An 18,129-nucleotide genomic window follows, 5' to 3' on the forward strand; every position below is an offset into this window, starting at 1 on the left:
AAATGATTTAGCGAGGATCACAAGAAGGCTTCTTTATACCAAACAAATTTGATTTTCTTTGAATTTGCTGAGAAGCATTTTGCCTATTCTTGCTATTTCACCAAACTTTAAGACCCAACACCTCCTGTTTCCTGTAAATGCTTCATGCATTATAATGTTTAACTGTTCTTTTCCTGTATCTTTTCAGCCTGTCAAGGAGTCTCTTTTGCTTATATGCTACCTCATTACTGCGAAGGTCTTAAATGACTCCTGACATTTAGCTTCTCCCCTGAAACCTCTAAGTTCAGAAGATGACAGGGCAATGTGATTCATCATCTTGTTCTTATTTTATGAATTATTAAATATTTGTGTAATGGAATAAGGATTTCAACAGCAACAACAACAACTGTAAAGTGTTCTACCCACTAGGATCTCAGACACAAATTAGATTGGAATAAAGGAAGGTTTAATCAAGTCAATACTTGATTGGCAGAGAATTTGGGAGAATTTATGATTCTCCCTTCATGCAGCAAGTCTGGCGTCAATGTGCACATCAGAAAAAAGGAGGTATTTGCATCTTGACCTTAGTTGATACAAAATTTACATCTCATGGCATGCAGTTTATTAATCTTTCCCCTTTTGTCCTAGAAAAATTTCCATATAATGTCTACTACTGCTAAAATTGTTCACTCCTTGGAACCTTTTAAGCAGATCCAAGTCTGTTAAAAATATACACCTCTCTTTACTTTTACTCAGTCTCAGTATTATCTTCTGTTTGAGACACTGAATTTTACTGGTCAGTGATATGGTACATTGTGTAAGATAATTACTTTTTCTATCTGATTTGAAAAGTATTGATTTTCAGTTTTGGGCAGCAGTCAGCTGTACTAACCCTCTGCTGTTGTAAAATACCACAATAAAATATACTTCATCTTATGTTAAGCTCAGCAAGAGCTAGCCTTTTGGCATTCCAAGTTATTCTTCATCTCATGAGATCATGAAGATAACCCAGATGAAATGATCATGCTTTTTGTTGTCACACTTAGGTGGTGAATTTAGCAGCCAAACAGACAGTTTGCTTTGTATATCTGGCACAAAAGCAGCTGCCTCCTTGGGAAGGAACGAGGCCAGCATCTGTCTGTGCCTTACTTCCTCCCAAGTGCTAGATGCCCATGGGTGGGCATCAACCAGGAACTGTTACTATAAGTGCCTTGCAGGAGAGGATGCACTTCCAAACTCCTCACAGGCAGACCATGACCTCCACAGCTGCAGTTCAGTGGTGACTCAGCTGGCATCCAGGAGAAAAGAAAAAGCTGGTCCCAGGAGACGGGGTGTTTTTTAATAATGGGTTGTGATAACTCTTCATCATTTACTACTTTATGTGCACCATTTTATAATTCTTACTGAAGTCCAAATTAACCAGGCTGATTAATTCAATCCCTGTCAGCCTGATCTCTTTGAAAGTGCAAGAGATCATAGTTCAAGGACCCACAACTTCTGAAAGATAATTTCAATGATGAGGTGGCTAAGGCAAAAAAATGGGGCCAAATGCAGATGTTACAGGCTACATCAGCGTGTTTCCTAGCATCACAAAAACTGTGTGTCTATTCAAAAGTCAGCTGGACACTCAGCCCAAAGCCATGTGCTGAGGTGTTGCCCTACACTAGGTAATACCTTCACAAAACAGACCAGAAGCCTGAGAGCAGTAAATGCCCTCTGAGCAACCTAGAAACCCAACAGTGAACTTTTCTTTTCCCCATAGGCATCAGGAGGGTGAACACCCACCCAGCTGTGCACTCTGAAGTCACTGCCACAACTGGCTCAAATGACCCAGATGGGAGCTAGCCCAAGACTGGTAACATCTGGGACCCTTTGCTGTAGAGGGGGGTGTTGAATGGGAGGCTGCACACATTCTCAGAGATTGCTCTTTCTGTGTTAGATTCCCCGAAGGTCTCAAGCTGAACACTGCAGACTGAGGCCATTGTCAATTCAAGATCTGTGCATTTCTTGAGTGCATTTTCAAACCTCTCCGTGCCCCCCAGTGTCGCTGCTGTAAGAGAACAGATCCTATGAATGCTGCTTGACTTATTCATGGAAAGCCCAAATGCTGCTGAAAGGGTTCAAGGGGGCTGTGAGAACCAATGAAGATGCCCAGCTCAAGGGGAATATTTTAGTGAAAAGCCATGCAAGGCAATTTTCCATTGTTAAAATCTACAGAAACACGTGAAGTGCCTATGTTCCTTGTCAGCATTATCAAATGTAAAACATTTTTCTGTCATGACTAACTCAGAACTCTGTGGAGGATATCAGCAGTATCAAAATAGCATAGGAAACTTTGGGATGCACAATCAAGGGTTTTTAAAAAAAATCTGTTAGCAAAAATAGCAAGTTTCCATCAACTTCTCTCCCAGATGACACTTAGAATTTTGGTATTTCTATGCATGTATAAAGTCCATTTCCTATTGTATTTCCCATCTCACAACTCCTTTGGGAAAACCTAATTCATAAACAAACAATTCCCAGAGCAGATAACTAAATCTCCCTACTGACCCCTTTCCATACTACCCAACAATAATAACAGAGGCACAGTCTCTGCATTGCCATTCTTTGGTGTGTTTATGCTGTTTTAGTAATGATGTAATGGAACGAAAGTGACATGCTATTATTACTATTATTATGCTAAGGACTGCAAGGAAGAATTGGTATTCTTTAAGGTTTTATTTTTCCATTTAAAAATGACAGTCTTTCCAGGGCTTCTTAACCATTAAATGTTACAAAAGGTCAAAATATTCCATCAGAAACTTTTAAAAATGTGATACTTAAAAAAATGTTTTTTTAAAAACATTTATACTGATCAATTTTGAGAAGTGCCTTTTATGAACAATGTCACAAGGTTACACACTGTGGGCCTCAGCAGTCTCTGCGTGTCCCATGCATGGGAAGACAGTGACAGAAGTGACTATAACTGACTATACTCTTGGCCTTCCATTCCTTCAGAAAGGGCTGGGGAAGCCTTTGCAGGACAGACCCATTCCCTTCTAGCCCCTTAGAACAACCATCCACAGCAACATGATGTGTATAGGTGAAGAACAGCCCACAGTCATCTCCTGAGATTGTCTGAAGCCTATGTGACTTCCCTGAGCACCACATATTTCAGGAACAGAATGTAATCCATTTAGCCTGCCTTCCCTAGAGCTCTATGGCTGTTTGCTGACTTTTGTTGGAAGTCAAATCTAATCCTTAAACAGGTGTACAGAGTTGGACTGAGAAATGAATGCACTTGAGGTTTGGCAAAGAGCTGGTATGAGTTGGGGAGAAGAGAAAGACACAGAGACCTGTTTCAGAAAGCAGCAGCTGAAGTTTCTGAAGGAAGCCACCTGAAGTGTGACACCCAGAGGTGTTGGCCTATCACAGAGGCCAAGATCTCTGAGAAAGCCTGGAGATATTTCACCCATGAAGGTATTTAAAAATCAGCAAGGCACATCCTGAAAAGAACAGAGAACCAGCAAAGGAGAATAATGTGGCTATATCTTGCTTGTTCTTGGAAGCCCAGTCTTAGCTAGCTTTGGAGCCTTCTACATTAGTATGTTACACAGTGCACAGCTCTCCCATGTAATTTTGGCACTTACATCAGTGCATTAGCAACAGAAATGACTTCCAAAACAGTTCTCATTCTTTTGACTTCTCTTTGTCACAATAATGATTCATCTCCCAGCCTCAGCTCTCCATATGCAAGTAACTCCAGGAGACTAAATAAAAACATGGGAGACCAGGAATCTATTATGCAGAGGAACAAATGAACCTGCGTTCTATGCAATTCAAAATTCTGTTTGATCTGAAGAAAATTATTTTTGTATTGTCATTTTCTACTGTTGAGAATATAGACATGGTTTGTTAGGGGTAGGGATGAAAAAGTCCCTTCCAAAGATATAGTCCAAGCTCATGGTTCTGCCTCTAGCTTTACATTAAAGAAAATGCCAATACCAAATGTACACTTCGAAAGGATAGCATAATAGATAAAAGGAAACAAACTATTTCAGAGCATCTCTTAGGGCTCAAAGTTAATGTCTACTGAGACTGGATTTATTATATTGAGCACAGCTGAAAACTGTGCTGTGATACCACCCCCAAGTCACACCACATAACTTTATGTACTTATTTGTGTGACCATGTCATGCCCAAAAGCTGTGTAGCTGGCATTTTTAGTGGACACACAATTGCAGCCATTTACACCGCCGCCACAATATTAAAATTTTCCATTACCTAGAGATTCGAAATCTCCAACAAGTCTCAGCTGTTCTTACAAGACAGCTTCCTTAAATTGCAACAGTGCCCCAGGGAGCCTGTGTCACTTAGCTTAGTGGCCATGAAGCACACAATGAAGTTGTTATGGAGACTGATGTCTCCCAAGCAATTGTAAGGTGTAATTAGTGTTGGCTGCTACAACATTAACTATCAAGCTGTCTCCATGGAAACTACCTGAAAACCGGTATTTTTAAGGTTTCAGCAACTGGTCTTCTTTATAGACCCTTACTATGCAGTGAAGTTCACACTGATTGCCTTCTCTGCTTGAAGCTTAGCTGAGAAACACATTTTCTTTTCCAAGGTATTTGCATAGTCCCCATGGTGACTCACAGGAATCAACTATGTGTAGCAAGAATAAATGTACATATTTCATACAGTGAGGACCAATCATAAAGCAATGAGGGTTTTTGCCATTTTTAATTAACTTTATCCATATATGTGTGCACATCCACATGCATGCCAGTGCACAAGGTGTGTAGACGGAACAAGTTCAGTTCTTCTTTATGAGCCCCTTCTTGGAATCCTTGAATACTTCAGGGTCACAGAACCTCCCTCTCTCAGATTAGAGATGCACTTCTACCCACACTGGTGCCACAAAGAGCTCCTACCAGTAGAGTCCGGATGACTCTAGCACACAATTCTCCCTCTCTCCCAGGGCTTTGGCTTGCAGCTGCACAGTTTTTCCAGATTGAGTGAGCAGAGATCTTGTGAAAGTCTTGCACACAGTGCAGGATCTTTGCCGAATGAAAACGCACTGTGTTTATGGAACTTCAGTGGGAGTTTATGACATTTTTGCCTAAAGCTTTATGAGGTCCAAGCCAAGAAAGTAATGTGATTTTCAGCCAAGAATCTCACTGTCACTTTTGCCTGAGCCCAGCAGCATTCAAAAAAGACACTGCTTCAGTCTACAATAAAACCAAGTGGGCAAGTGCCAGAAAACCAAACACATTCTTGTTCTGGTTATGATATACATATAAAATTTTTAAACAGACTTTTTAATTCCAGAATCCTGTTCCATTAGGGCAGAGAAGAACAGGGGAGAGACATTACCCATGGCAGGACTTTTTTATAGATTTCCTACAAGTAAATAGTCCCCAGCAGAATATTTTCTAGCACTTGCATGCTAAGAGAGGAATTAAGAGGTATACAAATTGAAGCACATGCTTTGGCAGAGGCTTTAAATTGCAACAACATGGAAAAGCATTAATTCATTTTATTTCTCTTGATTGGTTTGCCGCTGGAATTACAGCAGATAAAATTCTCATGTGAACTGCTATGTGTGAAGAGAGGTGCAGTGAGCATAACCAGGCTAGGAGCCCCAGAAGACCTGCAGTTGTGGCCTCTCAATTTTATGAGAAGCAGAAAAAGGAGAATTTCTGCTTTAATAGAAACATCAGTACTTCTCCAGCCATTAAGATGGATATCATCAATTTTTTTTGCACTGACGTGAAGAGGGATCTAGTCTATCCTTTCTCTTCAAGATACCATGGGGATCAAAGAAGCAGAAACACAGACACAAAATATAAAATCCAAGACTACAGGAGTCATTCTGAATAACAGGAGGGATTCTGAACTGCCACTATATATTTTGGGGGAAGATTAAACCTGCTGGGGTATAAGTACAGTGGGCTACAGTTGGTACACAGAACCACAGATAAGAGATTCTTTCAGACACTCCTGCAAAGCTGCTTTCGAAATGTCTGGCAGCCAGCATTAAACACAGGATGACCTGGGGCAAACACATCTAAAGTTAACAAACAAGGAACCAAAGCAGCTGTCAGAGGATGCTTTTATGTATTAGGGAGCCTCCAACACTGTTCAGATAAACTATAGATTACATAATAGTGCCTGGGATGGTTATATAGAAAATAGTTGCATGCTCCTGATCCGATTATTCTGTATTTTCTTCCGACCCATGCATAGGAAAATCAGTGTAAACCTCAATGCAACCTCATTTCAGTTATTCAATTTCCTTTCTTCAGGTGAGGGAGGAAGAAAAAGAGAATTCAAAATCCACTGACCTTCCCATTTGTTCTTCCTATTTATAACGAGCTGCCTCAATAGGTTCCTACTGGAAACAAGCTGAATTCCCTACTGCAAGTTTATTAGGATAACACTGAACACGATATGGGAATATGAATTCAGAGTAACCAATATCTTGCTGAATTTTTCCATTCTATTAATGATTTAAACTATTTCTGCTGCTTAACTTTCAGAGACCCTAACAGGCTTCATCACCAGATATAGATTGGCAACCTTAATCAAAACAAACTCACTGACAGCACTGTTAGAGCTCATTAGCATTCTCACCAGATGCTTCTGTCTGTATATATGAGCATCTCCAGTTTTTTCTTTCCAGTACATGACCCATGATACTAGCACAGCTTTCAAATTAAAACAAGAAATCTCAGTACAGCTTCAAATCCTTGCTCTTCTGGGGATTAAATCTATGCAAGGCTATGACAAAGCATTTCATATTTCTTGGTCTTCTTAAAAATTTTTCTTTTTGGTTATACAGATCACTTCACTGATTTTTTGGCATGTCTCACAAATTTATACAGATATGACTAACACACACACTATTTGCTTTCACAGAAAAAGTGCAGAGAGCATTTGTCACTATAATTATCACACAGGACTATATACACAGATGAAACCTGTGCTTCATCTGTCTCTGCAGAAAGCAATGCTCTGACATGAAAGCTGTCAGAAATGATTACAGGGAAGAATTTAAAAACCTCATGCATTGATTAAGTTGCTGTAGTCAAAGTAAAGATCATAACAACAAGTTAAGACCCAGCTCCAGTTTTTAAGTGAATGAAAAATTAGAGGACAGGGAGGCCAAATATGTGGGCTTCACAAAGAATGTGTTCTTGGATATGCAAAGCAGAGCTGATCAGATCTCATGGTTAGTTTATTGGAAATGAAGCTGTGACAACGATCTCAGCCCCAGCTCATCAGTCACATAGGTACAAAGCGTCCAAATGGAAAACAGATTTTCCGATTCTCTGCACCTCCCTAGAGGCCTGTGCTGCTGACTGAGGACTACAGCACTCTCCTATCTTGGCTTATTTGCAAGATAAACATATTCTGGCCTCAAATGCTGCTCCTTTCCAACTGCTGGTGAAAACTGCAGTCAGTCTGAGAGACTGAGAGGATGATCTAGGGCACTACTCAATCCAAGAAAAATGCTCATGTGGGAATGCAAAGCTGTTGTTGTGACCAGAGGTGTTTTGGTTTTTTTCAACTGGATCCCATTCTGCAAGTCCAGCTACAAATACTTTCTATATTTATTCTTTATCCGCTTAACTTCCTTCCTTTTCTTTTTTTTTTTTTTTTAAAGGGAGCAGACACTTAGACTTAAACACATTTTTACAGTGCTAGTTAAATGCTGCTTTTCTGCACTTACAGTGATTTAAGATATGAGTGACACAGCCCTCATACCTGAGCAATGCTGAGCTGGATCAGTATGTAGTTTTAACACTTTCAAACACCTGCAGGAAGTAGTATTAATGACCAGACAGATGGGACTCAAATCTTAACTACACAGTACATAAATTTATAGTTCCTTGTAGATGCAAGGTTCCTTGGGAGAGTTTTCTGGGAGCTGGTAGATCAGGCCCTACCCTTCAGGCAAGCTCCAATTCAGCTCTAGCTTTCTGCCTGTCCATCTCTGTCTCTGCAGTCTCTTTTGATCCCTGTTCTAAAACTGATGTATAGTGCTTCCAAACTTTTCAAGTATTCACTGACTTATAACTCCAAATCAGCTACATTTCAGCACTTGGAGCAGCAGTTCCTCCATGCTCCTCATGTGTCCTTAGGCAGGTATGGTAGAACCCTAAAATCAGTTGCATAGCAAGCTTTCAAACACTAGTGGATGACATTTACAAACACTAGTGGACATTTTAAACACTAGTGGAGAAACTGCTAGCGTTGATAAAATTATTAGTGCTACAGACAGATCTCATGTCTTCATTACTTATTGCCCTCTTCGAACTCAAGATAAGCCATATAATTTGAGCACTGGGTTAGAAGCTACAACAGGAAAAGGACTAATTGCTCTGTTACAAAAACCTTCCAAGCAAGATAATTAAACCATGTACATTAAAAAGCACTTTTAAGGCTAAAGAACAGATTAAATTCTCACAGTGACATGGGGACAAGTTTTTAGTTGCTATGAAGGCACATAATTTCATTGATAACAGTGACTAGAACACTTAGGTCTAAAGATGGCTAAATCCCCAGAAATCTAGAAACCCTTGAACTCTGGGAAAGCTTTAATCCAGTCCAGACTTTGTGGCTCTGATCCACTTCAGCTGGGGCAGACTCAAATCTATTTCACAACACATCTTTTCTGCATTTTTCTCCAATAGGTCATAAATACCACATGTAGAACCATTTACCCTCATTCACAACACCTACCAGCAGAGCCGGCTATTCCAATCTCCAACCCAGAATGTTAAACAAACACCAGCCAAAAAAAACCCCAAAAAACTCAAGAGCAAGTTTTAGATCAGTTGACTTTGCTACCAAGGAGCAAGAAGAAAGCTAAAGTGCTAAAAGCTGCACAGTCAGAATGTTTGGAAGAAATTCAAACTAGTGAGAAACTGCATGTGACTTCTACAGTGGGGAACAGCTTGCAAAGCACAAACCAACTCATATCACTCCGTGCTTGTTATCCCCAGAAAAAACAGACTCATTTGACTACAGTTTCTAGAGAAGCATATTATGCAAATCTACGGTTTTGAGGGGTTTTTTGATAACGTAATAGCTTCATTCACTGTAGTAGGAAAGGTGAGATCACAAACCACATAGGAAGGTTGTGGTTTTCAGGCAGCCTAGCTGAAAGTGATGAAATTAAGCAAAATCTAACCAGGGAAAAGGAGTCTGACAAGTTCTTTTGACTGCACTCACCACCGATAATTTAAAAACTGAGTTGTTAATAGCTTAAATCAAGTACAGCCAGACCCTAGATCCACAGATCACAGGATAATTCCAGTAGGAATGGACCTCAGGAGGCCAGACTGGGTTGCTTAGGGCTTTATCCAGTCTTGTAAACCTTCAAAGACGGAAAGAGCACAGCCTTCCTGGGCAACCTCTGCCCTTGCCTGACTTGTCCTTGGGGTGAAAAAATTTTTCCTTGTACCTAATGTGAACCTCTCTGTTTATCTTACACACACACCCCTATGCAGCACTGTGAATAGCCTGGATCTGTCTCCTGGATGGTTTCTCCATAGCTACTGTGTGGCTGCTGTTTGTTAGGTGCTCCCAAAGATGTCCCTCTTCCAGGCTGAACAAGCCTGGTCCAGCAGCAACTCCCCAAAATGCAAGTGATCCAGTCCCCTGAATTTCTTGGCAACCCTCTGCCAAACTCACTCCAGTTCATCAGTATCTTCCCTGTATTGAGGTGCCTAAAAAAAGGCTCCCTATTCCAGATGTCGACCAACAAGTGCTGAGGAGAGGGTCATGATCACTTCCATGAATGTACTGTCTATCCTATTATAAGTACAGTCCAGGATACTTTGGGGGTTCTTAGCTGCCAGGGCACACTGCTGCCTCATGTGCAGCTTGCTGTCTACCAGAATCCCAGGTCCTTTTCCACAGAGTTGCTTCCCACCTGGCAATAATACAGTCCTCAGGCTGTATTATTGCCACCAACTCTTCCTTCCCATGTGCAGGGCTTCATATCTGCCCTTGATGAATTTTCAAAGATTTCTGTTGGTCCATTCGTCCAGCCTGTCCAGATCCCTCTGGAAGGCAACCCTATCCTCCACTGTTATTGACACAATTTGGTGTCCCTTGGAAGTGTGAGTGCACTCTCTTCTCATTCTTCAATAAAGATGTTGAAAAGGAAGGGACCCAGGACAGATCCCTGTGCCACTGCACTTGTCACAAGACTCCAGTTAGAGTAGGAATCATTAACCTCTACCTTCTGAACCTGATTCTCCAACCATTTTTTTTACCCATTTAGTTGTCTGCCCATCCAGACTGTAATAGTCTGATTTTGATATAATAATATTGTGGGACATTCTGTCAAAAGCCCTGTTAATGTCAAGGCAAATGACATCCTCAGCTCTCTCCTGCAACAAAAACAGCGAGAGTTCTGGTATTGAACTTCATGGAATTAGTTTTAACTCCTGGCTTAGGAAAGACACACTGCAAACAATGGCTGGTGCACACACTCTCAGAAGGACTATTCTCCAAAACACCTTTGGAACGTATAGGTTTGTGTTACTGGGATTCAGTAGTCCAAATCCTTAGCTGCAATAATCATCTCAGTTCCATTAGACTCAGTCTATACACAGTATTTCATTTCAGATAATGATCCTGGGATATTACACACCTGATATTTGTTGCACAAACAGGACCTAGGAAGCATCAAGGAGGAATAGCAAGAGAAACTAGAGAGATGCAGAAATTCCTCATTTCTCCTGGGAGATGCACAGATCCACTGTGTTCTTGTGAGGGTCTTTCTCTTACCTTTGCAAGGAAACTCCAGGCTGCATATTGCCCTGAGGTTGTGCTGCTTTTTAGCTTCACTGTGTGCAACATCAGAAAGAATCCCAATAGTCCACTGCAAGGGATGGGGAAAGCTTGTTAATAAAATCTCTTAATTTCAACTAAACAACCTCTTACAGGCATCTTGGTTTTCCTAATGCAGAACTGCAGTTTTAATCCCATTTGGAGAAAGAAAGCTGGTGGACAAGAAGCTTACATTATGTCCAGTACATCTTGGGTTTTGTTCAGTCAGTGACTAGAATCTGAGTAAAATAAGTCTGTGCTCTTATGGCTGGTCTCTAATGCACTTGCATAATCAGAAAAGTAGAGATTATTGAAAACATGAGGTGAAATATTAACTTCAGGCATTGAAATGGCTCTGAATAACAGCAAGGCTAATTTCAGCAGGAACCACACATATTTGGCAACTAACTCACTTCAATCTCCACAGAGCCTTGAACTGAAAAAATAACCACTGGAAAGTTTCTGCCTGAAGCTTTCAAACTGTTTAAACTTCATGAAGGCTAAATTCCAATTAGGAAGTCAAATACATCTCTACTGTATAACAAATAGATGACTCAGTAGTGCTGGGAACAGGATACTCCAAAGTTTTCTGCTGACAATTAAGGGAATTTTGATTCTCAAGTCATATAGGACAGCAGTCCCCCGTGCTCCTGTAGCCAAGATTACTCATAAGGAAATTCTGTTGCACACTTCACCAGACTTTATGGAGTTGATGGGGTTTGGCTCTGGATTTTGTTTCACTTGTGACATTCGTACAACCCCCTGATTGTGAGACAATGTAATGGTGTAAACCAGCAAGCAGGGAACAGAAAGGGACTTCAAACTACATAAGGCACAAATTACTGAGGCATAAGAGACTACAAAGTACTGTGGGAAGCTGCATGGGAAACGAGATAGGATCAACACAGCATGCAGGTGGTGAAGCAAAAAGTGCCTTGGCATTGGCAGAGGGTATGCTGTTCTGGATAGTGATGCCATGTAGTTGGGCCCCTCTCTACAACAGCAGGAAGGGTGGAAAATGGTGGCTCCTCAGGTCAGAAGTTCCATGCTGGGCTCCAGTATATCAGCCAAGTGCTGTTCCCTGCTCAATACGTGTGGCCAAGCTCCATCTCAGCCACATGTCCATACAGGCGCCGAACAGTAGGGTAAGATAACTTCCCAGGAGTAGAAGGCGTTAGGAATATTTGCATTGAGCCGTAACACAAGATCCTTTGGGATGTGTGTGAAGTCTGAAGCCAAGGAAGCAGATGCTGCTTTGATGACAAAATATAGGCCTAAACTCAGCAACTTCTTGCAGAGGATGAAGTGCTGAGCAGTAGAACATTCCACTGAGAAATGTGTGAGTTCAGTGTACCAACAGTGCCCATGAGTCCAGTAGCTTACGTTTATTCCAGATCTTCTGCCCTGCTGTAAAGGGCTTTCAGTCAGAGAGATCTGAAGATGTTTAGTGTAACTCAAGAGATTAAAAAGTAAAACAGCGAATATTGATGCCACAATTAACACCAATTTATTTCATTAAATAAATTGAGCACTTTGCACCTTACTGCTGATGCTTCAGACATTCTGCAGAGGCAGTAGATTGAGCTACATCAGTTGCCCTTACCTTACATTGCATAAGGTAAGGTAAATAAATAATAATAATAAATGTATATTTACATTTTCCTCCAAATCCCACATATCTACCAAGACACTAGATTACAATATGTTAAGAGAGCAACTGAGATGTTTGTTTCTCCATCTTACCATTCCTTTTCCCTTCCCGTAGTGTACAGTGCTATCTACTACATATGTACTGAAGGTGGGCCAATGGAAACAGGAGTGGGAGACTACCACAGTGGTAGTGTTCTAATGAAGTGAAAGAGAAGAATATCTGGGCTAGACAGATACCCATTAGTGCCTGCAATTAGACTTCACTTTTGAGAATAATAGATTTCACCTACCTACAGAATACCTAATTGCAAGTTACTTGTAGTGTGGATAGACCACACTTGGAAAAACATTAAAAAAACCTATGTACATTGGAAATTATTTAACAATCATTCTCAATATCCCCTTTCAAGGGAAAATCCAGCTACAAGTAAGAAAATCCCTATCAGGAAATATTTTTGCCATTAGTTACCATGAAAATATCTTTTTCACCCTCTAAAAAAAAACAACTTTCATTTGATAAAAGAGTGGGAGGGAAAGACAGGAATTTTTTAAAAAATTAAGATCTATGGGAAATATATTTATGTTGTCCTGTGAGAACTATGCCATTATGCAGTGAACTTTTGCTAGTCAAAATAATGGAACATTTCTTGAAGCTTTACCTTTTTACCCAAAACAGCATTCTGCCAAATAACAAGATGTACAGGCAAATAAATCCATGTACACCCATATACTGCTGAAGACTAATACTTCGTAATCCCTGCAAACAGCAAGTGTGGGCTAATCCCAGACTTCAGAAACATTTGAGAGATGCTATGTATCTAAGCTTTACTACACTGGGTAAACATTATTTTAATGGTGACTGGGAACTCTCACCATCAGAATGCATTAACTCAAGGAAACACATATACTTTCAGCATATTTGAATCTCAGGCCATCAAATGCACATCCACAGACATGCAAAGATATATTCTCTGCAATTCTACTGGCTTATGGCAGCAGAAACTAGTATAAGTAAGACTTTACATGCTCCAAAATTTTTAACTGAGAGTATAGGCTGGAAGTCAGTGGGATCCCTTATTTTGAAAACATTTACATGACCTGTTATAGAAAGGTTACCTGGCACAGCAGCTGCTGTGAAACCTGTAGAAGTACAGGAATGGAAAATCCAAGGCACTGAAGAGATCACCTGAGGGACAAAGCAATACACTCAGTACATGGTGGGAAAAAAATTACCCACTGTTACAAGCAAGGCAACAGCAATTACATGAACATTACTAGTTCAACGTTCCTTCAAGCCTTTACAGCTGGCTGAGTTTTCATCTATGATGCTTTCCACATTTCTGGTGTGTTTAATGATTTCTCTCTGACCTTGCTTCTAGCCAGTTCCTGCCTTTGGTTGAAAAAGGGAAAAGGGATACCTAAGAGTATTCTTTGCTAGTATTCAGAAGGTCCTGCTTAAGCAACAGTGGACAGATGCGTACCATATCCACTTCTTTTATTACACAGCTTGTGATAGTTCCTACTGAAGCAACAGGAAACACAGACATATGGTGGCTGCTTCCCCCTCTGGCATTTGAACTCTGTAACACAGAGCATGTTGAGAGGTTTAAATAAGTTCTCCTAGGTATAAGTAGGGCACTTGAGTACTTGCATTTCCAGGAACCTAAGCCTTGGTTGCTCTTGGTAGCGATTCCAGGAGTTCTCTGGCCTTCAGGCTCTACAGATTTGCAAGAAGCTCCATCCTTCACTTTTTGAAATATAGGACTGTTTCACTGAACATGTATGTCTATCCTGGTGGGGGTTTCCTATATACACAATCTGCACCACCAGGCAAAAGGAGGAATTTATGTTTCTTTAAATGATCCTTCTTTGTTTTTCTAGCTGAACAAATGTTTAATGAAAGAAAGAGATAATCATCTTTACCCTTCTAACTATGAAAACACAAGTATGGTAGGAATACTAGCCACCATAAAATATTAAATTACTCCATATTTACCACTTGATGTGCTGCTATTTCAAGTCCTGCCATGGGCCCAAGCAATGGGATCTGTGTTATGAAAGCAACAAAACAAAATCTCTGCATAGCACTGAGGACAATGCAAAGAAGGAAACACAGTTCTAGATGGATGGCTGGGACATTGCTCTGAAGAGGACATGTTGACTTAGGGAATCCTTGTTCTTTACCATGCACCACCTCAAAAACTGTTCTTTGTTGTCTGTCCCATGCTGATTTTTTTGCAAAGGGCAGCTAAGAATGGTATTGGGAAATATCATGCAAATTGCACCAAGTTATATACCCTTCTCTCCTCTTCCTACATGATAATATATATTATTGGTCATATTCAGGGCTAAAATCCTAAGAGTTTGGTCTCTAAAAACATGCATAGAGAGCAAAAACAACATGGAAACCTACAAAAGAAACAACTCAATTCACTTTACCTGCTGGATGGGATGCAGAGGCCAACAGCACCACACTAAAAAAAATTTAAAAAAATTAATTGGATACTACAGAATTTATGACATGGGCTGAAGACTACAAATTGACAGCTTTGTTTTTGTTTTTTCATGGTGAATAGTTAGGTAGAATAACTGAGATACAAGTATCAATTAAAAGAAAAGTTGATTGGGAAGGAATGTCTGGGGTCACTTAATAAAATTTCTGACTGAAAGCAGGACTATCACGAATATTTGTTCATGCTCTCTGGTTCTGTCTCAAAAAGGCATGTCTCAAAAACCTACCAGTACAGAGATTCCACACCTCTCTGGGTAATTTGTCCCAGGGCCACTCTACCCTCCTAGCAAAGAAGTTTTTGCTGTCCCATTTTTAAACCCCCAAAGTTACAATATATGGTTGTTGTCCCATATTATGTCAAATACTGCATTTAGACAAGTTTAAAAGCAGGTGAAAATAAAACCAAGTACCAGCCCAAATGATTCACACTTTTCAGAAATATACAAGTGAACAGGAAAATCAGCTGTGACCAGTTCTGCGTCTGAAGTATCACTTAAGATTTCTGAGGTCTTACAAAGGCTCACGCTCTTGAATTTGTGGTATAGAGCCTTTTTTAGTGTTACCGATCCTTCTTGTAAATTTCTCTCTCTTTTTGTTTTTAGGGTGTTTTTTTTTTTTTTTAAATTTTTCATTCCAAATTGTTTCTAAGGTTAGAAGGCTTCTGGGGTGCTGTGAGATGAGATAAACATGCACATCTGTAGAGCTACAGCTTCCAGTTACCAACAACATACATCCATGACAAACACTAAGGACAAGTGGGAGAAGAAGAAAAGATTATCTGGAGAGTTTGCCTCTTGATGAGCTGCAAGCACTGCACTTATAGACGTAAAAAGACATTCATTAATGTCATGAACTCTCAAGCATTCCAGGCCAACTCCCTTTTCCAGTGTTAACACAGCTACTGTTTCCAAGCCTGTTCACTCACAGCTGGTCCCAGCTCTCTACAGGACCAAGCTTCCATGCTTGGTGACCTGCTCTTGGCAAGCTTGGTGAAGCCCAGAATGATTCACAGAGTCACCAGCAGCAAAAGGAACTTCAAAGAGCATGGAAACCCCACGGCCAAGGAAGCCCTGGGGGAAGGTTGTCACTGAAATCGGCCGTGAAACACAACATGATGAAGGAGGAAAGGGTTTATGAGGGACAGACAGGCAGGTATTTTGGGTTTTGCATCTTACAAGTCTTTGAAAGGCATCAGCTGGTACAGTATGTTCGCATTCTCAATATTTATACATGTTTTTGAAAGACGTTATTGCCACAACGGCAAACAAGGCAAAGCAGACCACTTACAATAGGTAATTTAGCCCACCTCTCCTCCCCACACATGGGCGCTCTCCCTGTCAAGGGATGCCAAGAGTAATTCACAATAAACAGGCCCAATTCCTCAGTTTCCTCGTAAAGAGAGAAAAGGAAGCAAAGGTCTACTGCTTTTGTTTGAATAACAGAGAAAACAGGAGACTGCAGGACAAGTGAAACTGTATCAACAGTGACGAGAAGTAGGACTAAACCATGTCTCTCCACTTGCTTTTTGAATTATTTCATTTTAAACAAAACAGTCAGAAATACTCAGAGAGAAACTTCCTTCTGCATCCAAGAGGAATTGATAACCCTGACAGACACTCCACATTTTGGTCCAAAGGAAACACAAGAAGAAAACAAAACCTTATTTGTGAAGTGCAGGGCAGGTTAAGGCAAATGGATTAGATGGCATTACAGCTGCTCTGTAGCTCTGCTCTGAATGAAGCATCAGTAAAAAAGACACGATGATGTTGTAAAACCAGATTAGGGATTCAGAGGTTTCTAGCAGGACAGCCCGGATATGAGGCTGCAGCAAAAACAAATTCCCTGTGCTGGATTTCTCTGCTCTTCTCTTTTTTTCCCTGTACTCAAAACTGAGGGCTGGGTCACCTGTGGTTTCCTTCCTGGCTAAAAAGAGGTTTTGTCAGCAAGAACAGCAATTTATGCCTACAAAGCTGCCCTCCCCTATTGCAGAAAATCTACTGCAGCATTTTTAATTCACAAAAGTGACAGATTAGCAGCTCTTCCAGAAGCCAGATGTCGTTTTGCTGCATAGAGTAGAACCTTTACCTCATACCTTTGTCAGTGTCATTTATTCACCATTTGAAATTCTGTATCTGTTTTCTCCTCACCAGTGGCTGCTAGGCCATCTGGGCATGCATTTGTGAGCAAATATCTGACAGGGACAGATATTGGGATGTACTGAAACTTCCTTGCAGGTTCTTCAAAAACAGTAAAATATCTCTACCTGCCTCAGCACAGGAGAAAGCCCAAGATGAGCTACAACCTGCTCCTAAGACACATTTATGTCTCCCTCAACATGTCAGGCAAGCATTACTACCCCTCCCCTCATGCTACCCCTCACCAGCTATGGGGGAGAAATCTGGCTCCCTCGATCATAAAAAGTGGGGGAACACAAAGGAATAAAAGAAAATGTAAGATTACCAGAAAAAAACACTAGGAAGTAGAACACTAATGCAGAAGTCAAAGTACAGAGAAGTACAATACTGTAGTTTAAAAAAGGAGGTGGGATCAAAAGGATTGAAGGATTAGAGTCAGGGTCTTGGAAGTACATTGACCCTCTTCTCTTCCTCCCTGCCCCTGCCCCAGATGCTTAAACACAAGGAAGAGTAATGAACAAGATGGGGCTGGACACTGAGAAGCAACATCACCCCTCCCTTCTCTGCATAGCACAGCTCTGCTTTCCCTCCTACACTTGTTCCTGGCCCGGCTCCCTTTTTAAAAGCCATTGAATAATCATGTTGGAAGTGATGAAGTGAGAAGAACACCACACTTTCAACATCAGCAAATATTTTTTCAGATCTGTTTTATTCTGGAAAGTTCCCATTCATGTACATTTACTTACGGTGTTCTTCTCTCCCAAACTGTTCCAGATTTTAAAACAAGAAAGAGTGCGTGGCATATAAGGACAGCATATGTTAGGAGACTGCTCATTTCAGTTGCACTTCTGCAAGCGTCCAACAGAGCCTTCTTCTCTTTTATATTTATTTATTTATTTATTTAATTTTACTCTAACATACATTTATTTATTTATTTATTTTTACTCTAACATATTGGTAGATTCTAACATCCAGTAATTTGTGGCAGATCTTTTAATCTGCTCTATGCAGGCAGTCTCTACACTC

The 18,129-nt window shown here is 40.6% G+C and overlaps 1 protein-coding gene across 4 annotated transcripts in view; it reads right to left on the reverse strand.

The window, feature by feature from the left end:
- The window catches only part of TMEM241 (transmembrane protein 241), a 60,091-nt gene that overhangs the window by 18,351 nt on the left and 23,611 nt on the right, over positions 1–18,129 (reverse strand). For all 4 annotated transcript variants that reach the window (XM_032123574.1, XM_032123565.1, XM_032123583.1 and 1 more), the window contains exons 11-13: positions 14,896–14,930; positions 13,573–13,642; positions 10,765–10,858 (exon numbers count right to left, since the gene is read on the reverse strand). In XM_032123574.1, the coding sequence (XP_031979465.1) occupies positions 10,765–10,858; positions 13,573–13,642; positions 14,896–14,930 (199 nt within the window). The remainder of the gene's footprint in view (positions 1–10,764; positions 10,859–13,572; positions 13,643–14,895; positions 14,931–18,129) is intronic.

This window comes from Corvus moneduloides, chromosome 1 (genome assembly GCF_009650955.1).
Source record: "Corvus moneduloides isolate bCorMon1 chromosome 1, bCorMon1.pri, whole genome shotgun sequence".
Lineage (NCBI taxonomy): Eukaryota > Metazoa > Chordata > Aves > Passeriformes > Corvidae > Corvus > Corvus moneduloides.